General features: G+C 48.5%; 1 protein-coding gene across 4 annotated transcripts in view; it reads right to left on the reverse strand.

The window, feature by feature from the left end:
* The window catches only part of GALNT15 (polypeptide N-acetylgalactosaminyltransferase 15), a 44031-nt gene that overhangs the window by 10049 nt on the left and 8733 nt on the right, over positions 1 to 25249 (reverse strand). Inside the window, exons 2-6 of one of the 4 annotated variants that reach the window (XM_008514204.2) lie at positions 15484 to 15650; positions 12169 to 12373; positions 6470 to 6637; positions 3675 to 3792; positions 2457 to 2651 (exon numbers count right to left, since the gene is read on the reverse strand). In XM_008514204.2, coding sequence (XP_008512426.1) covers positions 2457 to 2651; positions 3675 to 3792; positions 6470 to 6637; positions 12169 to 12373; positions 15484 to 15650 — 853 coding nt within the window. Of the gene's footprint in view, positions 1 to 2456; positions 2652 to 3674; positions 3793 to 4394; positions 4577 to 6469; positions 6638 to 12168; positions 12374 to 15483; positions 15651 to 25249 lie in introns of those variants that run through there. The other 3 variants (XM_008514206.2, XM_070577523.1, XM_070577524.1) reach the window with 3 other exon arrangements.

Consider the following 25249-nt stretch of genomic DNA (forward strand, 5'->3'; position numbering starts at 1 on the left):
TGGTGGGGGAGACAGAGGTGGTTGGGGAGAAGCGGAAGGACTGGGACAGAAGGAGGAGCCAAGACCACAGTTCCCTAGGGCTACAGAAGGGAGGGAAGGCCACACGTTGAGAGAAGAGGGTTTGGAAGGGACAGAACAGGATGGGTCTTCCTTAGAGAGAGTTGTGGGACCAGTAACATGCTGGGTGATGCCACTCCCTTCCCACAACCCCTTACATCTTCGCTCTACAAAGACCATGATGTCTGTGCATTGATGACTTTTCTGTGGAAGCCAGCAAAATGGTGGGGCTTTGCACCTAGGTCTGTGTGGTGCACCACCATGATGGGCCATATGGAGGCAGGAACTGACCCGAGGGCAACTGAGATGAAGTAAGCTGGTAAATTGTGGGGTGCAGGGTGGGGACAAGGCAAGCTTACATTTCTTCCCCTCTAGGTGCCCAATATCCTCTATTAATGAATCATTTCTTTGGGCTACACTGTCCCCTTTCCTTGCGATCCTCCTTTATAATACAATATATAGAATGGATATCAAGGTAGGTCCTTAACACCTTAGTATAAATTTATGTATTTAGCTGTATTAATAAGATACAAAGAACCCTACCCACAAGTTTAGTAGTAAATCCTGGATATTTTTAGGGAAGAAAGAGATGCTAAGAAGGGATTGGAAGGACCAAAAACAAAAAAAGAGAGAGAGATAATTATTTCCTGGGATGATGGGAAGAGGAAAAGAGAGGGAGCTGGAACAGGAAGTCCACATCAGAGTTCCAATGGGGTGGCCTCTAGTCTGGCAATTAGATACTGGCCCAACAGGCTGAGTGAAGTGAGTTTGGTTTCATTCTGCTTTTTCCCTCTGTTCATCCTCAGATGGAAATATCAGGAAAAGTAAGTCTGAGTCTGTCATACTGAAATGCTCTCTACATGCTTCAAAGTATGATTCCCTGAGGACCTGGCTCAGAAATGCCCAAGGAACTTATTAAAATGCAGATCCCTGGGGCCTACCCCAGAGACTAGGACTCAATAGGTTGGGGTGGAGACCCTGGAATCTGCATTTTAACCATTTCTCCCAGTGAGTCTTATCCACAGAAAGTTTGAGAACAACTTCTCTAAGGCAGGAATTTCTTGTCCATTCAGCATAGTTACCCACCATTAAACCAGAGAGATCTCTTACTCTTTCCCCTAATAAAATTCGTGTAAGTCTTTTGGATAACTTCTTGGCACTCTTAGTGTTCACTTGGGACCTCCCCAGCCATTCTCCAAGTCTGAACTTTGCTACCAAAGCAGAAACATTCCTTCATGCACGTTCCAGCACCTTCACCTTTTGTGGTGATGAGACAAACTGGCAAATCTACCCGGCCCCTGTTCGACCTCAAATGACAATGAACTTCCCCTTCTGTACAACCACGCCTGAGAGGAGAAAACAAGAGAATGCCAGCTCCTCCAGCAGTGAAACACCGGCCTTGTCCTTTGTGTGCCCAGCATTTCTGTATCTCAAAATCCACCTGAGGGTTTTAGGGGTGGACAGGAAAGGGGATGGAAGGATAGAAATTGTTAGAATAAAATTAACCTTTAGCTATTTAAATTGAAAGTAAATGCCTGCTTTCAAATACCTCCGGGGAGGCAGTGAAGCTATTAAATCCTGACATCGAAGTAAGCAATAGGACACTTCCAAAACAAGAATTAACGAGAACGGTCAAAAGAAAAAAAAGATCTTCTCATTTACCAGTAGGAGGTGCCATTCTCCTTGTGAAAGTCATCAAAGGAGCAGAGAGGGACATTTGTGGATCAGAGAAGGTGCCATAGCCAGCAGTGTGGCTGGTGAGGGCTTGTAGAAGCTGTCCCAGGACCTTTGTGGGTCCTGGAAATCTTACCTTGGAGCTCCCAGTCCCAGGGCAGCAAACATTGATGCGAACTCCCGTCGCACGTCAAATGGCATGTTTGTGCCCCTCCGTAAGAACTGAGCTGAGTGGAAGCTGACCAGGCAAAAATGCACTTTTTGTGGCCATTTAATTAAATGTTTAAAATTTTTATTTTTCTCTGGCTTGTCTTGGATCCTTTATGTTTATTTCTATACTTATATTTGTTTCATGTCTTAGGTAATTTCACAGTCTTGAGCACTTTGCCCATGAAGAAAGGGCCCTCTGAGACCTGTTTCATCACAACCCCCACCCAATCTCTCCTCTGGCCCCATGATGAAGGATCGCATCCCATGAATGTCAACCCACAGACATCAGGGGGTTCCAGGCCGAGACCAGCTGTGACGTCCCCTGGAGATGCTTGGAGAGACCGAGGACAGCCCCACCAGGTAGGGGAGCCTCTTGAGAGGGGCAACTCAAGGGAAGGGTAAGCCAGAAGCTTCTATTTTCTCCTCCAGGCTGGAGCGAGAGACACTCCCAGGCCCAGCCTCCAGCTGGTGGCCCTGTGATGGGTCCAGAAGCCCCTGCTGGGCTCTCTGCCTACCTTGCTCAAGGAGAAGGCCTCTGGGCTGTGCCTGTAGAAGGTTTCTTTGAATGAACCTAGCCAGGTCTCAGCAATGCGAACCTTGTTCCGCAGGGTCGCCTCCAGGTCAAGGGGGGCATAGGCATCCTGATTTCGGTAGATGTGCCCCACCCGAGAGCAGGGGAGGATTTCAACGGAGCCACCGCAGAGCCAAGCCTGCCACAAAAGAGAAAGCAAACACCTGTGCGCTCCACTCCCAGAACGTGGGAAGTGAGGGACCCCTCAGGAAATCATGAGCACAAATGGTAAAGATAATTCCAGTCCTCGGGGGGCAGCAAGTTTCCAGATCTGGGAGTTCTGGGCAGGGGAGTGGCGAGGTGGCAAGAAGAGGGACTGTTGTCCTGGGACCGAATTGGCTAGGTAAGTGGTCCACCCCATGCAACTTCCTGAACGTGCCCCCTGCCTTGAAACACAGGCTCAGACTTAGCACTTGTAGAGATGCGGCCACGCGGATGAGCACCCCCATTCCCCAAAGCGGCTTCCTCGGGGAGAAGGGTGTCCCTGGTGGTCAGGGAACTTCTAAAAGCTCGTGCAATTTTCTGCTGTGAAGGCACCAGAGCCATGTGTGTGGAGATGAAACCAAGCTCTCCTTCAGCAGAGTCTCTCCTCCTTCAGGAGCATTCCCTGCTCTCCGCCACCCCTCCCGCCTGCTCCCAGATGCCTGGAAGGCATTTGACAGGAAGCCTTGCAGTCCACACTTGGGGATAAAGATGAAAATGAAAACAGGAAACAAGGGTGGTGGTGTCCAATCTGATACCAAGATTTGAAAACTTGTGCAGTGCCTAACAGGGGCTAAGTTGTTAGCACAAATACTTATGAAGTTGTTTGGACCAGACTGGTCATTACACAGAATTGCTTGGTATCTCTTTTGGCCTATGGGTGACAGAGAAGTCACCGGCACCTCTGCGCTAAGGTGTAGATGACTGATACTGTGTCTTTTCCTAGGGGCAGCTTTGATAACTGAGTTCACGAGGGAAGCTGAGGGTAAAATCAAGGTAGGGTACAAGAGAGATGGGAAAGGGGAAGAAACAGGAGATTTGACACTCCACATTTAGTGACTTTATAATTTGCCCACAGCCTTATCCCTGATCGGCGGCATTTCTAATGCTGCCTCCGAGCTGTGACCATACGCACCACTCCAGAGAGCCCCCCTGGGTCCTCCCTTGGTCCAGGACATACCTTGAGAGACAGTTCGAGGTTTTCACCACCCCGCAGTGACATGAGAGGGTCATACGCTCCAGTGTTTTGGAAGTAATGTCTGTCCATGGCAACAACCCCGCCAGGCAGCACAGGGCTCCTGGGCAGAAAGAAGACGGAACAGACCAGTCAGAACTGGAGCACATCAGAGAGGCTCACCAGGTGGGAGCTCCAGTGGCCGAGAGAGTGGATTTGATGCTTTTAACTGCAGGACTGGAGCCAAGCAACCAGGTCAAAAACCCCAGTATTTTATCAAAAGAGACTGTCACTGCCTGGGCCCTTTATACCCCCTCCTCAGGTCCTGCTCCTATAGGGAGGGCCACGGGGCCGGTCCCGAGAGTTCCCTACCCTCTGGCTTGAGTCCCTGTAGAAAGACCTTTGGGAAGAGGCCTTGGTTAAAACAAGATATCCTAAGGCAGGCAGCACCAGGCCTGAACAAAGGGAAACGGTCAGGCTCTGTCCTCCTCTTTCTTCCTGCATCCCGATGTGGGACTTTGGCAGTTACCACATGGAGGGTGTATTCTCGTGGGGGCAGGGCTGCCAACCCCTGGCCAGATGCCACAGCCAGTGAAGGGACATTGTGGTGCACACCGATGCAGGACACCCTGAGCCCAGGGCGGGACACTCCCTCTCACACACGCTGTCCCCACAGGAGCCTGGGGCTCAAAATCAACTTCAGGGAGACCAGAAAGGGGGACATACCTGGATGATAGATTTAAATATGAGATGACAGGGGCTGGTCCCGTGGCTAAGTGGTTAAGTTCGCGTGCTCTGCTTCAGCAGCCTGGGGTTCGCTGGTTTGGATTCTGGGCGCAAACCTACACACCACTCACCAGGCCATGCTGTGGTAGCATCCCACATAGAAGAACTAAAATGATCTATAACTAGGAGACACAACTATGACTGGGGCTTTGTGGGGAGGGTGAAAGAGGAAGATTGGCAACAGATGTTAGCTCAAGGCCAATCTTCCACAGCAAAAAAAAAAAAAAAAAGCATAAACATTTTTCAAAAGATAAATATGAGATGACTAAGCAATCACTGAATCTGACTAGTTTGCCCGGAAGTTTTCTGCCACTAGGTAGAAAGAGGGGTCAAGAAAGAAATTATCGAAGTCCTTATTACAAAGTAAAGAGAATTATTTTTTGCATATCTAAGATTGTGGCTTATCACACATCTGCTGCCAGAGTTACACTCCCTTGGGCAGACCCTCGGAAGGCCTGTTTGTGCCCAATGCCTCATTCCGTGTCCCTGTACCAGGCTGTCAGAAACGACTTGGATAATTGGTTGGTGGTGGGCAGTATATGATGGAGACTGACTGTGGCAGATGAAGGTCGCTGTCCAAAGGCAGACACGACCAGATCCCTTGTCCCACAGGCTCTTCTTACAGGGTGACATTGACACCGCTCCCACTGAGAGGTGGGGTCTACGTCTCCTTCGCAGGAGCCTGGGTGGGCCTGTGACTATGGTGGAGGTGACCCTAGGTGACTCTGAGGCTTGGCAGTAGAAGGGGAAACACACCTCCAGAACACTATGTAAGTGACAGAAGCCAGACACACATGATCACATATTGGATGATTCCATTTATATGAAATGTCTGAAACGGATCGATGCATAGAGACATACAGTAGATTGGGGGTTGCCGGGGCTGGGGGAGGGGAGAGTGGGAGACAGTGCTTTACGGGAAGGAATTTTACTTTGGAGTAATGGAAGCGTTTTGGAACCAGATACAGGCAGAGGTTGCACAACATTGTGAATGAACTGAATGCTACGGACTCGTTCATTTTTAAACGGTTAATTTTAATGTTATGTGAAATTCACCCCAATAAATTATTTTTTTAAAGAGGGAGGGGGACACAGCTTGCTTCACCTGGCTGTCTTGGGATACTTACTCTCAGAACCCAGCGCCACGGTGCAGGGAGCCCCAACTAGCCACGTGCCGTGACCTCATGGAGAGATCAGCACCGTTCCAGCTGATGTCCCTACTGACAGCCAGTATCAACCTTCAGACATGTGAACAGATCTCTAGGGTATTCCAGCCCCCAGCTCTTGAGCCATTTCCTGCCATTCCCGTCTAGTAAAGAACAGCCCTACTGCGGCCCCAGACACCAGGGAGCAGAGACGACCAACCCCCCGTGCTCCCTTCCTAGTTCGTGACGCACAGAGTCCGTGAGCTTAACAAACTATTGTAGTTTCACACTACTAAGTCTGGACGGTTTGTTGTGCAACAGAAGATATCTAGAACATCTACTTAAATAGAATAATTGTCCAAAAATCAAACATGTCCAAAAATCAAACCAAAGAACCCCCCAAATTGGAAATATTTGGAGAGTTATGGTGGCTTAGCATTCACCTGGCCGAATTCTTCCTTTTTACTGAGGAAGTACCTGAGGCGAGGGAAATTCCCATGTTGCCTGGCTAGACAGAGCTGGATCAAGATCCCAGCTCAGGTTCTGTCCCTGTCCCACAGGGCGTCCATGGCGGCCACCTGGAAGAGCTGTGCTGGAGTCCATTAATGTAACAACACGACAATAATAACACCTGAAGCTGAGCGCCTGGCACTCTCTAAATGCTTCTCATCCATTAACTCATTCAATCTCCACAACAACCTTCTAAGGCAAGTCCTGTTGTCATCCCCAATTTACTGATGAGGAGACTGAGGCACAGATTAATGAACTTGCTAGGAAACTAAGGGAGGCAGGATTAGATCCCAAGCAGGCTGGCCGCCCTGTCCACCCTGAGGAAGCCAAGGGAAAGCCGGCTGTGCGACGGGGCCTCACCTGATGGGGCTGACGGGGGACTGGAGGGCCTTCCTTTCACGCTCCGGCAAAGGCTCCCAGCGGAAATCCAGCTTCCAGTCCAACACCCCGCGCTGCAGGTCCTTGGAGGGGTAATACTGGAAAGTCTTCCAGTCAATCACGTCTATGACCGGAGACACCACCCGGCTCCTGGAAAGAATGGTGGAATCAGCTAGGGAATACAAACCATTCGCTTGCTAGGGGACAGAAACACACTCTACACACGTGCTGCCCAATATGGCAGTCAGCAGCCACGTGTAGCGATCGGGCACCTAAAATGTGGTCTGTCCAACTTGAGATGTGACATAAGGGTGAAATACATACTGGATGCAGAAGACTTAGTATGAAAAAAGATGTAAGAACCTCAGTAATTTTTATATTGATTACATGTTACAATGGTAATATTTTGGATATATTGGGCTTACTAAAATGCATTATTAAAATTAATATTAGCACATGGTGTCTACAAGCAAACCCAAGTCCTGAGTCTATGTGTATTTGCTCACTTACTGATGCTGTTGGGATTGTATTTTATCCCCCTTTTTCTTCACGGCCTGGGAAACGACCTCAGAGAAGGTCATGTGGGAAATTGGCACAGGTCAGAAACTTCACCTTTGAACTAAGCAGGTAACCGCTCAGGTGTTCCAGGAGCTGCTCTCCACCTAGCCAATATCTCAATCCCATCTTTTCTGGCCTCTCAAGACTGTTACTTCTAAAATCTGTGCAATGGAATGGATCAGGCCTCAACTCGGGGGTGGCTGGAAGGTATCACTCTAAGACAAGCGTGGTTCCTGGAAGGAGAGATGCCGGCCAGGCTGTGTTTACACTCCTATGGATTTCCATCTCTGTTTCTTTCATCTCAGAGTCAGCCAGGGCTGGCATAAGCCCAGGCCATACAGAGAGGGCCAGGGTGGTCCTGGGATTCAATTATCTGCTTTAATCTGTGGCCTTAAGTGACTGATGTTGGCATGAGGAGTCATGGGGTTTATATTTAGAGCAAGGATCTTGATGGGCTTTTCCTTCCCTTTTCACGTTGTTCCCTCTGGAAGGGAAGGGAAACTTAATCTGTCTGGGTCTCCACTATTTTTGGACACCTTGCATTGACCTAGGAAAACTGAGAAGCAAGATCAAGGAAGAAAGGAGGACACCAGCCCCCTCCCAAGTCTCCACTTACTGTGCAATGAACTGAGCAGATGGAATGGGTTTGGCTATTGGCAAAGCATTTTGTGGAATTTCAGAATTAAGAGCCAGGGAAGCCGTGTGGCTGAATTCTGAAGAATCTCGTCAAATTCGTGCCTTCTTAATAATCATAATGGGACGAGAAAGGAAATTGCATTCAAGCATCCACACAATCAATTTGTCCTAGACCTCCGAGCCGTGTCCTTCTTGAGGAGAACTCTAAAATTCATCAACTTTCACTTTTTGCTCTGTCTTGCGGGAAGCTCAGAGTCGTATATAAAGCTCACTTGTGATAACTGTATTACCTCTGATTCCCAATACCATCTTTTCCTTTCTGAAATCTCTTTTTCCTTCTATTTTAACCAGACACATAAGTGATTAATCATGAACCTCTTTGAGTACATTTCGGATAGAGATGAAGAATAAAATCTCAATGAATGAAGTGAAAGAGGTTTTCTGTCTTGGTTTTTATTCCCATGGACCATAGCGGCTGCTTAACCAGGGCTGAACTGGGGAGTAACTGCAGTCTAGTGACTCAAAAAGAGTGATCAAAAAAACCCAAACACTCTTATATTTAGCTTTGGGTTTCATACCTACACATGTGTCTGGTGTTCTTGGAAATCACTTAAAGCAACATAGCCAAGCTGCCCTGTTTGGCTTGAAAGGAGCTACAAGTGTCTGCTTACTCCATCATTCTCTTGTTCGTGAACTAGGTTTTACCTCTCAGGCAGACACAGGGTTGACCCTTTCACAAGTCTTTCTAGCTCCAGGAGGTCAAAGCGTTTGGGTTTCAAAAGACAAACAGAGGCAGTAGAGCTGTCAGCAAAGACGGGTTAACTGAAATATGTGAGGTCAACTAATAAACTGCCGTCCAGATATTCAAAAGCTAACTCAGCTTCAATCATTTGACCCCTTGAAGGGCAGAGAGGTGGGAGGTGGTCTCTTCCTCGCCCCGCCTTGCTTCTCCCCATTGAGCAGGCTCAGCCCTGGCTGAGCTCTAGGTGACATTAGGAACTACGCGTCTCTAAGATGGGGGTCCAGACCAATCTTCAAGTGGGAAACAGTGTGGGCAGCCTCTTGAGCCAGGATCCCCCCTAAGACGGCGCTGCCTCTCAGCGCTTCACTAAGGGCTGCCGACTTTCCCTTGGAAATCTTCATTCTTCTCGAGCCATGACTCTCATTCCTTGGCTTGGGGACTAGAGCTGGAAATCAGCACAAGGCAGTTGGCAGCTGGAATGACAGCTACTCTTGATTTTCATCTTTGTTATTTTATGTAGAAGCCAGCCACCAATCACTACCTCCTAGGACTGCCCTAAAAACAATTGCTCTTACAGACACTCTGTCTGGGGCTGCTATGTACAGTTATGTGGATTGTGCACTGCCCAATCCTAAAGAATGCCTCAAATATCACAGACACCGTAAATCTGCATATTTATTTCTAAATCCTCTGGCAGTTAGCATTAAAGTGTCTTGCTCTAACAAAATGAGTGTATTATGACAAATTGTCTGAGGAATGGGAGTAAAGGGTCACGAGGAAGGGACTCCTTTTATTGATTCATACCAAGTTGCCATGTGGCTCTCAGCAGACCCTTTCTGTGGGCAGGGGCAGGGAACCAGGGCTAGTAATCAGGCCCTGAGTGCTCTGACCAGGGTGTTGAGAAAATTATAACTCTCTGAATAGTTGACATGTCTTTTACACTGTTTACTCACCGTCCCACGCCACCTTTTTAATGAAAGCTCTTAAAGACCTTTCTCTGCTTTGGGGGCGATGGGTCCTCTCCTGGTGACACAGTGTCTCTTGCCACAAGCCTCAGAAGCAGCTGGGGCCCCTTTCCTCTCTCAAAGAGCAGCAGCTGTTAGGAGCCCAGCCCAGCGGCTTCTACAGCTTTGCCTGACACAGGGGAGCTGCCGGGGCAGCCGAGAGGAGGGACCTGAGCAGTCACTGGGGAGTAAAACCCCTCGGAAGGGGCCACTCTCCCAGCACAGCTCACATGGCCTCGCCGTGGAACAGAGGAGAGCTCAGACCCGGGAGAGGGGGCTCTTCTTTCAGAGCCTCACTCTTGAAGGACTGCAAGCTGAACCGGGGCCCAGAGAGCGCCGAGGGCACAGGAAGCCGTGAGTGAGGTGTGGGATGACAAAAAGATGGTCAGATCACAGAAGAGGGGGACACGAAGAGGAAGCCAAGCCAGCATGGGTCTAGGACCAGAGGTCGTGTGTGTGTGTGTGTGTGTGTGCGCGCGCGTGTGTGTGAGAGACAGAGAGAGACAGAGAGAATGAGAGGGAGAGAGGGTGTGGGGAGAAAGCTTACTAAAGAGGGGAGGGGAAGAACCCAGGAAATTAGAATTTCACAGACTCATCCCTCTTAACCACAGAAGGCTTCTCAGGAGCCCCATTTTATTCCTAGCTGAGGACACTGAGGCATTGCCAAGTCCTTCTCAGCCTACAGTGAGAAATCTCCAGATCTGTGAAGGTGGCGCCAATGTGAGAAGCAGACAAGAGGGACTCGATCTAATCAAGGTTTTAACACATGTCACAACCAGGGTGGGGGTGGGGATGACTAAATGTCTCTCCCTGCTCAGCTTCTCCAATTCATAAAAAATTCGTATACAATAAAAAGAGCAGTGGACCCGGCGTCAGAACACCCGACTCAGCTACAAAATCTCTGCGTGCTCTTGCACACCATTTTACTTCTCTGAGTCCCAATCCTCTCTTCTGTGAAAGGGAAGCAAAAATCTGCCTGCGGTATCTCACAGGGGGGTCATTGAAGACACTGTATGAAAAAAGTCTGCTAGGGTCACACGTACTTAAGGCTTAATATTGTTAATTACTGAATTCCTAAATGTCTGCATAAAAGAAGCATAGAGAAGAGCCCAGCTGTGAAGTGGCTGTGTGACCCTGGGGGGGGTCTCCTTGCCCTTCCTGGAACTCAGGTTTTTTCAACAGTGAAATCATGAGATAGGACTAGATGATCCTAAAGGTGTCTCTGAGAGCCATCCTTCTGTGATACACAGGATGGGAATTGGACAGGGAATGGGCAGGACCAATTTTAGGTCCTGCTCTGGTGATACACAGTCATTGTGATTTTGAGAACAGAATCCAAGATGGCAGCCTTGTAGGGTTTGTGCATTTTCTTGTCCTACTTCTGGTGCTGAATTCACACACGTCTCCTTTTCTCATGAGATGTGAACCATGAGTGGGCTGTAATCTGTGTCTTGGAATTGGGCAAAATTAATCCTTCTTGATTTCACTTGAGCTCTGATCATTCTTCTTTACTAAAAAGGAATCACAGGACTAGTAATGATTTACTTTGTGTTGCTTGAAATCTCCACCATCTGGTGGAATGCTAACTCCTCTACTCCCTGGTCCAGAAATCTTTTCTTTCTTTCTTTTTTTTTTAGTGAGGAAGATTGGCTCTGAGCTAACATCTGTCGCCAATCTTCCTCTATTTTGTATGTGGGTCCCCTCCAAAGCATGGCTTGACAAGTGGTGTAGGTCCACGCCCCAGATCTGAACACATCAACCCTGGCTGCCAAAGTGGGCAGCGTGGCAGACCCAAACACTACACCACGGAGTCAGCCCCTCAAAATGTTTTTCTTATAGGTGGTCATCCACAACTTCAGACGAGACAGTCAACATCTACCACAGGAAGGAGCGCAAGAACAGAAGTCATAGGCTTGGTTCCAGCACCAGCCCTATCTGGCTGGACATCATCAAAACCATCATTTATTGAGCTCCCACTGTGGGACAGGCCTCCACGAGCCCCAGGGGAATGCCTGAGGGGGTCCAAGGCGGGCTGGCCATCAGGCTTTGGTTTTCCTGAGTGGGATAGTCAGATTGAAGGAAACGGTTGACAAGACATGCTAGGAACTGTTTGAGTGGATCAAGGAAGTAGGGGACAGAGTGACAGCAAGACAGGAAAGGGAGAACGGAGAACTGGTCAAAGAAAGATTTTAAATGCTTGACTGTGGGGTGCGCAATGCAACCCTCTCCAGCTTCACATTCCCGAGGGCTGGCTTGGTTAGAAAGTTAGAGACCCCTCGTATAAACCGGAAAAGCAAAGAATGCTAGCTCTCGAAGGAACTTTAGCAATCAGAGGCTGAGGCTTTCTTTATACGGGGGAGTAACCTATGGCCTAACAAAGTTTAGAGATTTTCCCCAGGTTATGCTACAATCTTGATTAAAATTGCTGATTTTTCATCAAAGGTAGTGACAACCATGATAAGGTGTTACCCTTCCCAGGGGTATTTGCAACTTAATAGAAGCTGTTCTCCAGGCCTCAGTTCCTGTATCTGTGAAACAAGGTAGATGGGCTGGAAGACCCTACCTCTCTATACTTCTTAAAAGACTCATACATCTGAAAAGCCAAAAGGAAGAGATCACTCTCTAATGATGGAGACTCAGGCACTCTTGCGATGGTGGGCAGATGTTCCATGAGTGGCTGAGGGAGTAGACTATTTCTGCCACTCCCACCTCTTGCTCTGCAGACCCCGGGGCTGAGTTACCTGTCACCAGCTATTCTGCTGAGGAGGGGCTCCAGCCAGCCCGGGTGGCACTCGCAGTGGGAATCCATGAAGACCAGCACGTCCCCGGTGGCCCTGGTGGCTCCCAGCATCCGGGCCCTGATGGCGCCCAGCCTCTTCTTGCTCCTCAGCAGCTTCACCCCCTCCAGCCTGGCCACGTATTCGCTGAGAGCGGACTTGAGTTGTCCTGGAATCAACAGGGTTGTGGTCAGTGGGGTCACAGATGCCACAGTCAGTGAGACTGTGAAGGCCATCTCTAGGATCATTGTCGGCAATTCTCTCTTGGGAGCTGTGTGAGCACAAGGGTCCGGAGAATCACATACATTGTTACAGTGTCTTTGTTGCTAAGATGGAAGTTGCTTCATTAATTTGGGTCAGGGTTCTCTCTGTCAAAAACCAGGAGGGATGGTGTCATAAAACCAGGACAGGAGAAGATGTGCTGACCTTTCCTAAATGCAGCCGCGAGGCCCTGTTGGCGCCCTACACAGGTGCCCTGGGTCCCTTTACTGCTTCGGTTTGGTTTGGCTCGCCCCGGCTGCTGTGGGTTAGCTGCTGAATCGTTACATCCTTCCCTGGAGATGTGCCCTTGGTACTGGAACTGCCTCTCTTGAAAGTACCAGGGAGTCGTGCAGGACGCCATCCCTGGCCCCACGTGCCCAGAGTCCATGACCCACCTGCAGGGGTACAAAAGCCAGCCCCCTTGCCTCAGGGCAGGACACACCCTGAGAGGCAGTTTACAACGTGCAGAGCTCCCAACGAGATCAGGCCGTGGCTGGACTTCATCTGAAACCGCATCGAGGCTCAACCGCCTCCTCTGCCTCTCCTGCTTCACCCACTCCTCTACAGGGTTCCCCTGAGAGTACAGCCCCCCAAAATCACATGCACGTGAATCCCCATCTCAGGCTCCAACTCTAGGGAACTCAACCTGAGACTGTGGTCAAGGGAGTCAAAGACAGAAGGGCTCGTCAAATTCAGCAACTGGTAGATCAGTGGTGCCGGCCAAAGATGTCTCATGGCAGTGGCGGGGGCTGAGTGGGCAATGCAGTGGATTAGAGAGAAACTGCAAGGGGAAAACTGAGACCAGGCATCTAGACACTCTTTGAGGAACAGTGGTTCTATAGGGCAAGGGAGAGAAAGAGCCTTAAGGAGAAGGCAGTAAAGAACAAGGGAAGCTTCTCAAGTTTTGTGTTTAAGGTAACTGTGTGTGTGTGTGTGTGTGTGTGTGTGTGTGTGCACAGGTGTGCGCATAAGCACACACACCTGCAAGAACAAGCCAGTGGAGATGGAAGGAATAATGTGTTGGCAGAGAAGCAGTGTCCTCGTGAAGTCTTGGAAATGGGGAGGCCCCAGCCACTGGAGTAAGATTCAAGGGCAGGGAACTTCCCTCGTACATTTCTGCTGTTCCAACCCCAAGCACAGGGCTGGCCCACAGTAGGCACTCGATACATGTGTGTTGAAGAGAACTGAGCCAGAGAGCGAGATACCCCCATTCTCCAGCCTGGAGGCGGTCTTGGCTGGGCTACACCTAGCCTGGCTGCAGTGGTAGCTGGGTCTCCAGAAAGGCAGGGAAGGCTCTGGCAGCCTCACCCAAAGGCCCACAGACTCCCTGGGAAGCTGCCCTCTTAGTGGCATGTGGCTCCCCAGGGAGATTCCTCTTCAGGGGAAACTGTCCTGAGCGGTGGATATAAGGATTCCCAATCGCTGGGTTGTTGCATTTCTCAGTGGTAAAATGTTGTACTGGTCTATTACTTTGGAATTATTTTTCTGATAAGCTTGGAGCTCCAAGTCCATTCTCTAGAGAAGGGCCTCTGTTAGTGAAGCTGTTCAAATTTCTGAACTTGAATGTCTGAGAACCAGCCCATCAGTGATGCCACCGCGTGGAGCATTGCTAGTCATTTTCCCCAACATTGATTCTCCCCTTCCACCTTACTAGCAGACACTTGATTTTGTTCAGGCAGCTAAAAGCACTCACCTGCCAAGACTCCCTTGCTGCTAATGGTAGGCTTTTGATCCAATTCTGGTAGAAATATAATGGATGAGAAGATTCTGGAAAAACTACTGTTTCACTGATTTTTTCTAAAAAGACACACTTGGCTAGCCTCTGCCTATCTGCTTTCCATCCTTTTCCTTCCTGGAATGCGGATGTGATGTCCAGAGGTAGAGCAGCCTCATTGTGATTATGAGGCCAAAAGCCACCCTCCAAGTATGGCTAAAGGGAACGCAGAAAGAGCTGAGGACATGGGAGGTAGCCCACATCCCTGGCACCCAGCTCCTCTGCTTCTACACACACAAGGAGAAGGGAAGTCTCCTGAGGGACACTGACAGCACAGTCCATCAGCTGATGGGGGAGGGGCCATAAGTGTGCTCTTGGGAGGACTCTGCCCCAGCCGAGGGCTTGGGGAGTCTCTGGCCAACCCAGCCCAGCCCAGGACCTGCTTATTCATCCTGCCTAATATGCAGCCAGACGGGTCTCAGTAACCCCACACACCCCTGTGGCCTCCTGCTAGTCTGACTCAGTGCCAGGGCCAGGTGGGGCAAATTCCTGACATGAGGCCCTCAGGAAGAACTGACAGAGGCACCTGGCCTCTATCCCATCCTCTCTCATTCGCCTTAGAAAGGGGTTTTGCAGACCTGAGTGAACACTCAGCTCCCCTCTGTGCGGTCTGATCTTCCCACAAGGCCAGGGGGGGCCTCTGCAGGCCATTTAGTTGAGCCAGAAACACAGACCCCTGGCCCCAGCCAAAGACTAGAGCAGTGGCTCTCAAAGTGTGGTCCACAGACCAGGAGCATCAGCATCACCTGGGAGCTTGTTATAAATGCAGATTCCTGGGCCCACTCCCAGATCCCGAAACTCTGGGGGTGGGCCCAGCAGTCAGCGTTTTCACAAGCCTGCCAGGTGAGTCTGATGCACATTCAAATGATTTAATGACTAATATGTGACATGTGCTCCACCCAGTGTCTAGGAGGCAGGAAGCACTCAGAATGGCCACCCCCTTGTCTTGAGCATCTTGGGGAGAAGCTTATCGGACTGTGGAGGTTGGGGCCTGGGGGAAACCCCATGGGGTCCGGCCGGGACTTTCGCTGTGCCAGCTGCTCTGCCTTCTCTGTCCTCTGCCCCCACTTCCTCACTGGTTGCCCCCGGGGGCTCTTCACCAATAAGTTACCTGCACCTGAATTCCCATCGGAGGTCTGCTTCTGGGAACCTTGTCTAAACAGGTTCCAAACCCCAGTGTTTGCCTGGGACCCCCCACAGGGCCCAGGCCCACCCAAGGGAGGCTGGAAGAAGCCCACAGCCACCTTGCTGGCTGAAGTCGTCCACCAGGATGACCTCCTTCAGGAAGGCCCTGGGGGCTGTGTCGAGAATGCTGTGCACGGTTCTCAGGAGCGTGGACCAGGCCTCATCATGGAAGCAGAGGATGACGCTGGCTGTGGGCAGGCTGTCCCCAGGATGCTGCTGCAGACACCTGCAGGGAAGAGAACCAGGGAGCCCTGAGGAAGAGAAGGCCGCAGGAAGCATCCCGCCCTCTCTCACTCACTCCCCAGACCTGGGCTGCGGCTGCTCCTCCCAACTCAACAGCTCTCACTGTGTTTTCTGACAATTTCCAGACAGAAAGCCCAGGACACCCAACAGGAGTGCTGTCTGCTACCTCCCAGTCCTCAGAGCCTAAGAGCTCTTGACAGTGTTTCATCCACACCTCTCGTAGCAGTTGAGAGGTGTCACCCCCATTCTGAGCAGGTGACTGTCCTAATCTGTAAAATGGGGATGAATGGCAATACTACCCATCTCACAGGGCTGTGTGAGCCTTACATAGGCTGGTAAGAGTCCTGTGAACACTAATTATCACCTGCTTAAGGGCAGGCATGCTATTTTCTTTATTTTTCGTATTCCTACAACTTAGCACAGCATGTGGCACCTAATAAATGTTTATTATTATTATTATTATATTATTATTATTGAATAAGGGGCAAGGATTGAACACTTGGGAATGCCAAGAACCTGCCAGACGCCATGCTAGGCCCTTTGCATACATTACTGCGTGTTCACCCCATAAAACTCTGTGGGTGGGCCATCTTACCCTCATTTTACAGGTGAGGAAACTCAGCCTCAGAAAGGAAGCAAGGCACATCCAAGGCCACGTTACCAGTAAGTGGCAGAGCTGGGTATCACACCTTCAGAGCTATCACACCTTTTCCACTCTGCTGGCTCCTGGATGGACGGACAGAGTGTGTGGCGTTACCTCCACTGGGAGGCTGTCTGGCTCCCTCCTCCTCTCAAGGTGCAGAGGATGCTTTGTGTTTGCTTTGCATTGGGTCTGTTGAGAGTTAAACCCACAGTGGAAGGAATTATAACAACAGCCCAATACATCGAGCAGCATGTGGCTCATAATTGTCCACAAAGTCACTTTCCTAAAATGCGTTTCCAAAGCACTTCTTTCTAGGTTGTAGCTGTCAAAACTGTGTCCATCCTCAGAGGAGTATTTGCATCTGAATAGGGGTTGTCTGGAGGATCCCAGACTTCCAACACATCCACATCTGTGATGGTGGAACTGCAGGCAGGGTGACAACGGAAAGGCCATCTGACATGGCATCAGCCTGTGCTGCTCATTAGCGGAGTGTCCCTCTGCCTGGCAGAGTCCTAACCAAGGCTGAAACTCTCAATGCTTCGGAAACCTGCACAAGACTCTCAGTGCAAAATCCTATGGGGGAGGGGGAGCTGATACTAGGTAAGTGCTTTAAGATAACAGTAAAACAGAATTCCTAGATAATTTTTTTTAAAAAGTTGACCATCCCATAAACTAGCTGTGCCAATTATTTTTACTAGTCTATGTATTTATACATTATTTCTTCCCATAAAGGATTTGAAGTCACTCACAAGAAATGTGTACAATAAAATCATGGTGAAAGAAAAATAAGGATGAAAAGTCAGGAGAAGGGAAATCTAAGTAAGTGTAGAAAGTCAACCTTTGAAAAAAGACCATAAACACATAGGCCATAAGGGCCTTGGTATTTCTAGAATAAATTTTAAATTTGACTCTGAGCTTTCTGGTAGCCAAAGTAAAACGGGAGATTTATTCTGCAGCAGAACTGTCACCATCAGAGACGTTGCATACCAGATTTTTTAGGGAAAGCGATGCTCTTTCTAGTACTTTTTAAAAAATGATTTATTTCTTTTTTTGAAATAGTTTAAGACTCACAAGAAGTTGCAAAAATAGTACAGAGAGTTCCTGTGTTATCTTCGCCCAGCTTCCCCCAGTGAAAATATCTTACATAACCATGCACAGTGATAAAAACCAGGAATTTGACATAGTTCAATACGATCAATTCAAATACAGACTTTATTTGGATTTCACCAGTTTTTACATCTAGCACTAATTCTTAAAGGAAATTCCTATGGACTTCAGACAGAAGTCTCTAAATGGATGACAGTATCCTTAGAAGCATCCTTAAGTCTGATTTCAGGGCTGTTCAAATAACATGTCTAAAGTGGAACCAGTTCCCCATAAGGTTTTAGGAAGATAACTGAGTGCCCCAGTGCATGCCGCAGCCTTTGCTGAGTTCTTTAACTCCTCCATCCTCCCCCTCGCTTCGCTCCCCCTCCTCTCTCCCCATGCCCTGGTGGACCTTTCCTCCAACAATTCACCCACCAGACTTTGAGAATTTCCACTCTGCCCTCAGAATTGCTCTAGACCAGCTCACAAACAGATTCAAAATTTTCTTGAGTTCTCTCCATTTCCTTTGCGGTTGTGGGTGTAGGCAAATTCAGAGATCCTGGGACTGGGGCCTCAGACAGTTATGAAAAGAAATCTTGCCTCAGTGAATTCAGTGTGTACAAAAAAACCCTAAAATATTACTTGGGCAACTGCTGGGGGGCTGACTGTTCTCTCGGATAGGAGAGGAATTTGGGGACAGAGAGGGGTGCATATGGAACTCCCATGGGTACACTTCTATAGGGACCAAAGTCTGTCCCCTCAAGGCAGAAGAGCGCCATGCCTTCCCGAAGGTCTGGCCCCTTTCTCTACCCCAATTCTTAGAATATAAGGACCATAAACAACACAGTGTGGGGGGCGTGCGTGTGCATGCGCATGTGTGCGTGTCTGTCCTTGTAGTAGATGGCCAAAAGAGCTTAGACTTTGGAATTGGACATATTCAGACTTAACTCTTCACCCTGCCACTTCCCAAGTCTCCTAGGGTACTATACTCAATATTTAAAAGCCTCAGTTTCCTCACCTGGAAAATAAAGATAACAATATTCACCTTTTGGGCCTGTTGGGAGAATCTGAGAATAATTATAGGCACTCAATGGACAGTGGCTATTTTATAGCTATCTTGGAAAAAGATAAGATGTAATGAGCCTGTGTATCATCTTTGTAAAATATAGCTATCTTTAAACAACCACCCTACAGTACAGCATAAGACGCCTCCTGAACCACTTTCGGAAGTTCGGTTTTCCTTATCTGCATACTGGGAACGCCAACAGCACCCACTTCAAAGCTTTCGTAAGGGACCAGCACTTAGCACAGTCCCTGGACCATAGTAGGGATCCGTAATGAAAGAGATTCTTATTGAAACTCTAGCTCTTTAAGCCCACACTCTTTGCACATTGCTCAAAGGCAGGAGATAGGAGAGCTTCCTGTTCTGCCTAATAGCTGGTGACCCAGGGCAACCGACTTCCTCTCTTTGGCCTTGTGGAACATTCTCTGCAGAGCAGTGGTCTAGCCTGATGATTCAGGCTGTGGGCACTGGAGCCCCCTACTTCCTAGCTGTGTAAATGACCCTGGGCAAGGCGCTTAGCTTCTTGGAGGCTTGGTCTCCTCAGAGTGTAGTACTTTGTAGGGCTGCTGTGAAGATGACGCACTTCTTACAGCACTAAGGATTGACGAATAGAAATGGCAAGCAATAGGATATGTTGGAGTATACGAGGAAGCCACTTGGTGTAAACCTAATTCAGCCTGACTTTGTTTTTCCAAAAGGGCCTGACATGGCCATTGAGCATGCATTATATATCTGCTTTAAACATTTCCTATGGCAAAAACAAAGACCCTTAAGATAAAGGTGCAAGTTTCTCCCCACATTGACATTTCCTTAAGGATAAGCATCTTTCCCTAGAGTAGGAATTTATTACTGTGCTCACCTGTGACCACCCAGCTCAAGACAACAGACTTGCTTCCTGCTGCACCCACCAAGACAGCAGACCTACTACCTGCTGTGTCCCTCAATCGCTGTGCTGACAGGGCAATCTTGTGACTACTGTAAAAGGGATATTTCAATCATACGTGAAATATCCTCTTTGAGGGTATATAACCACCCCGTACACCCTCACTTCTTTGGAATGCTCTGTTTCTTTGTGGAAGGACTCTCCCAGGCTATATGGTCCTCACATTTTAGCTCAGAATAAACTCACCCCAATTCCGATTTATAGATTGGTTATGGATTACGTGCATCGACAGGATGGTGGCCAGCATGGAGCAAGCACCATACATGCGTTTGCTGCCATTATTAGAAGATGTACCATTACTACAAGATGGATCTCTAAGGTTCCTCCAGCCTTGAAATTCTGTGTTCTGAACTCTTTGGGGCCCTCTTCAGGTAGGAGAAGGGGAAGGGAAGAGGAAAATCCAGAGAAGAAAGGGTTTCAAAGAGAATTTCACAAGACTCCCCTCCTCTCTGTCCGGCTGTCTTGCTCCAGGATTTTCCAGGCTTTGTGGAGAGAGAACCGTGCTCTCTCTTCACAGAGAGAGGGTGGCAAACCGAAGAATGGGCAAGGAGTGTGCCTGGATAAACCCAATAGGTTGCCGGGGCTTTTGAAAGGCTAAGTGGGTTTTTGAAAGCTGCTACAAGGCTGAGCGAGATGCCTTCCCGAGCTGTGGAGGTGGATGTGCCGGCCTCAGCTCAGAAAGGACCCTTCGCCCACTCCACGGGAAGAAGCTCACACAGCCTTCAAGACATAAACAGACAGCTTTGGGGCATCTCTTCAGGCAACTGCAAAACTGATGGGAGACAAGAACTGAAACTAACCACGGAAATAATCCAGTGTTCCAAGGCCACAATTGTGGGCTCTGAGTGAATCCTGTGGGTTATGAGAAGGCCCAATACATTTGACATGGCTCTGGAGTGCAGCCCTAAATATTATAAACAGAAGTTTGGCAAGGCCTGTGTCTCAGGCCTGTTAGAGGTTTTTCAGAGGAGCCAGGGATTAATTGTTTCTGGTGGGTAGAATGACCAGGAGGAGGGGCCTGTGGATGGTGCAGACTGTGAGCCTCCAGACACCAGTGGAAAGCAGGTGTACCAAACATATACATGGACTTACAGGAGTCCATGGGGGTCAGCCCAGGATGGGCTTTGACAGCCTGTGGGCAGCACCGAGCCTTATGAGGATGGGCAAACGGAGCCCTCTCTACACCCGTGGCCCAGGTCATAGCGTGGAGTGGAGAAGGAGGGTGTGACGTGCGATGCCCCAAGAGCAGCCAAAATGCAACTCCATCCACCTTGCTCAAAAACTGTGTCAGTTTAGGGCATCTTAGGAAGAGCCTGTATGTCAAGTGGAAAGAGATCAAGCCTTGGCATTGAGTTCAAATTCTGGATCTGCCCTCATCTGACCTGGCCAAGTGACATAAGCTCTCTGATAATCATCCTTCTTTTCAGCAATTTCCAGATCCACAGACCCATTACATCTAGAGTAGTTGATTCCTTTTTTTTTTTTTTAAGATGGGCACCTGAGCTAACAATTGTTGCCAATCTTCTTCTTTTTTTTCCTGCTTTTTCTCCCCAAATCCCCCCAGTACATGGTTGTATATTTTAGTTGTGGGTCCTTCTAGTTGTGGCACGTGGAACACCGCCTCAAAGTAGCCTGATGAGCGGTGCCACGTCTGTGCCCAGGATCCGAACAAGCCAAACCCTGGGCTGCCGAAACGGAGCGCGTGAACTTAACCACTTGGCTGTGGGGCCAGCCCCTAGAGTAACTGATTCTTATTTTTGCTATCTTTTTGATTCCAATAAGCCCTTTTTGAGTATGCTATTTACTTAACCTCGGTTTCTCATCTGTAAAATGATGTAGTTGGAGGATCAAATGAGTTAATACATATAAAGTACTTAGCCCAGTGCCTTGTTTGTAGTAAGAGTTCAATAAATGTTAATTATTATTATTTCTTGCAAGCCACCATGTGCCTGGATACCTCTCTAGTCCTCGATTTCTTCATCTGTAAAATGAGGATAACAAGTAGAGTTACTTTAGAGGACTAGCTAAAGATTATAGAGATATATTTTATATATCACGAAATCGGCCCTTATATAAATGTGTACAATTCAGTGGTTTCTACTATATTCACAAGGTTGTGCATCCATCACCACTATCTAATTTCAGAACATTTTCATCACCCACTAAAGAAACCCACTACCCATTAGCACTTACTCCCCATTCCCCAGGCAACCACCCCAGCACCTGGCAAACACTAACCTACTTCCTGTCTCTATAGATCTGCCTACTCTAGACACTTTGTATAAATGGAATCATACAATATGTGGCCTTTTGTGAATGGCTTCTTTCACTTAGCCTAGTGTTTTCAAGGTTCATCATGTTGTAGCATGTGTCAGTACTTCACTCCTTTTTACTGCCAAATAATATTCCGTTGTTTGAATATACCACATGTTATTTATCCATCCATCAGTTTGAGTGTTTCCATTTTGGCTACTATGAGTAATGCTGCTATGAACATTCATGCATAAGTTTTTGTGTGAACATGTTTTCAATTCTCTTGAGTATATACCTAGGACTGGCATTGCTGAGTCTTATGGTAACTCTATGTTTAACATTTGAGAAGCTGCCAAACTGTTTTCCAAAGCAGCTGCACCATTTTACAATCCTGCTAGCAATGTGTGAGGGTTCTAACTTCTTCACATCCTTGTCAGCACTTGTTGTTGTCTGTCTTTTATTTTAGCCATTCTAGTGGAGGTGAAATGCTGTCTCATTGTGGTTTTGCTTTGCATTTCCCTACTGACTTGAGCATCTTTTCATGTGCTTTTTGGCCATTTTTAATGTATTCTTTGGAGAAATGTCTATTAAAATCCTTTGCCAATTTTTTAAAAATTGGATGTCTTTTTATTGTTGGGTTGCAGGGGTTCCTTATGTATTCTGGTACAAATCCCTTATCAGATATATGATTTGCAAATATTTTCTCCCACTTCTGGTTATCTTTTCATTTTCTTGAAGCACAAAACTTTTCCATTTTCATGAAGTCCAATTTATCTCTCTTTTTTTTTTCTTTTTCTCCCCAAAGCCCCCGGTACATAGTTGTATATTCTTCGTTGTGGGTCCTTCTAGTTGTGGCATGTGGGGCGCTCCCTCAGCATGGCTTGATGAGCAGTGTCATGTCCGCGCCTAGGATATGAACCAGCGAAACACTGGGCTGCCTGCAGCAGAGCGCACGAACTTAACCACTTGGCCATGGGGCCAGCCCCCAATTTATCTCTTTTTTTAAGCCACTAAATTTTGAGGTGGTGTGTATGCAGCACTAGATAATGGATACACATTCCCACTTTAAAGATGAGGAAATTACAGCCCAGAGAGCTTAAGTGACTTGCTTAAAGTTACACAGCAAATAGCTGATGGTCGGTCTGACTTTAAACATATTGCTCTTAACAAATATATATATTGCCATCTTGGACTAAGTGCTAACACAATGTTCTGGATTCAGAGTCATAAGGCTTGGGTTCAAGTGTCTAGATCAAAGTGACAATGATGGAGGATTATTTGAAGAATGTGCAATCCATCAGATCGGTTCTGTCACATGTTTTGGACCATCCACACTGATTCATTAAGGTCCTCAGACAGCACCGTACTTAGATCCCACTGTCTTGGGCACCTTGGAAATTCACTTATGTGGAGTCATGCTGGGCACCATGCTCTCAGCTTTCATCAGAGAATAGTACAAGAATCAGTTTTGTGAACCTGCTTCTATTACACAGGGAACCTGTTGAGGATGTTGTCCACTCTGTCACTTACATCCCCATTAAGCAGCTTGGGAGGGAAATTCCTGTCAGATACAAGTGCCAGGAAAAACTTTTCCTCCTCCGAGAACCTGGCGTGTTTCCTCCTTGTGAGCAATAAGAATCATGATATCTATTGTGTTTCTTTATTCAATTTGGCTGCCCAGAAGCTCAGAGTAAAGAAATAGGATATTTAGTCATTGAGAGGGTTCTGTGGATTGTCCATCTTCATTCCAATTTTCTCTTTGATCTTGACCTTCCATCTTTCCATCCAGTCATTTAACAGATATTTACTGAAAATCTACTATGTGTGAGGATTGAAAATGAATTAAATAGACAAGATCCTTGAAGCAGAATCTGCGGTGCCTCTGCCGGTAGCCCCTTGGGTCACGTCATTATAATACAGGACAGCCTGACTTCCAGTTGTTGGAGGGCTTGCTCTGACTGTGGGACATGCTCTCCCTGAGCATCGCTGACCTGAAGAGCTGGAGAATTAACCCCCCACCCACTCCTGTGCACTGCCCTCAGCCGGTGACTCAAAACAGTTGGCGGGTTGATATCCAGCAACCTCCACCCGAAGGAGGGGGGGTACGCTGAGGTGCATGTCCCCCACCGTCTCCCGGATCCCCCGCAGGGCTGAGCTCTAGCTGCGCACAGTGGTAACCGCCAGGAAAACACACCTTCCGGAGGCTGCCTTCTGTTGATCCCAGGCCCCATCAGCGCTCCGGGGCCCCACCTGCGAAACCAGTCCTCATCTCAGGTCGGCTGTGGGGGAACCCAAACCAAGCTAGTCTCTGGCGTCATAGAGCTTATATCCTATTAAACAGATAACTAAATAATTATTCGACAGCTGTAGCAAGCGCTCCAAGGAGACAGTGAGGGCCGTGAGACGAAAGCCGAGACCTGAAGGGTGGGTAGCACGCAGAGGAGAGGAGGAGCATGGGCGGGGAACGGTGCTCCTCGCAGATGGCACAGCCTCCGATCAGGCCCGGCGGTGGGAAGGGGCTTGACGAGTACCAGGAACTGCAGGAAAGGTATTCCAAAGTCTATCTCCCTTTACCTTGACTGAATATTATAGCGCTAGCAACACTCTGTTTGACGATGTATCTTCAGATCCTTCGAGGGAGTCGGGCAGGTAAACAAACAAACGTGGAAAAGGTCAGCACGCCATGCCGGGGCCCTAGGCTGTCCCTCAGCCTCTGTGCCCTCAGAGTCTGTCTGTCGTGGAGACGCGCGTTCCTCCTGCCCTGTCTGTGCTGAGGGATCGACGAGGCGGGACACAGAAATGGCTTCTGGACCTTGTAAAGCAGAGCCCCGATGTGGCCAGGTTCTCGGGAAAAGGATCCATGAAGAAATGTTGGTTTTCTTATGAAAAAATGGGGTTACTTTCTTTGTCCTTCAGCCCTATAGGGTGAGTATTGTACCATCTCTGTTCACATACATCACACAAGTGTCCAGAGACCCAGACCTCGTTTGTCTGTCTTCTGAGCTGCAGGAGGGGAAGGAAAGACCAAGGGCTTTGGAACCGAATCAACTTGGCTTTGAATCCTGGCTCTGCTATTTACATCCCCTAATCAGCCAACACCGGGTGCTGATGACTTGGTGCAGGCGTGCTGTCTGGGTTAAAGGGGGACCATCCTGGCCCAAGAGAGCTGCTCAGTAGATGTTGGCTTTGTCTGTTCCCGCTCCAAGATCAGAAAGCCCAGGTGCGTTTACGTGCACATGCTCGCCCTCTTCCTGCAGCTCCAGGATCCCCTGTGAACTCGGAACTTGCATTTGGATGACGATTCTGAGGAGAATGAGTCACAGCACTGCGCCAGATGGCCTGGCTGTGGCGCAAACACGCTCCCACCCTCCTCTCGCCAGGCCAGAGGAGAAGAGTTTCTGCCGGTTTTTCTAAAGCTGTTTTGGGGTTGCTGACCCCCAACTCCTACCAAATCAGCAGAGTCCCCTCACTCAGGTGAGCTTCCAAATGTCAGCCCTGAGCCCACCCATGTACCAGCCTGGTGGCCTGTCTGCGTCTCTCAGTGCACCCAAAGCTCCTTGCAGTTGGGGCTGGGTCTTGCTCACCTTCTCACCT

The sequence above is a fragment of the Equus przewalskii genome, chromosome 15, assembly GCF_037783145.1.
Source record: "Equus przewalskii isolate Varuska chromosome 15, EquPr2, whole genome shotgun sequence".
Taxonomy (NCBI): Eukaryota; Metazoa; Chordata; class Mammalia; order Perissodactyla; family Equidae; genus Equus; species Equus przewalskii.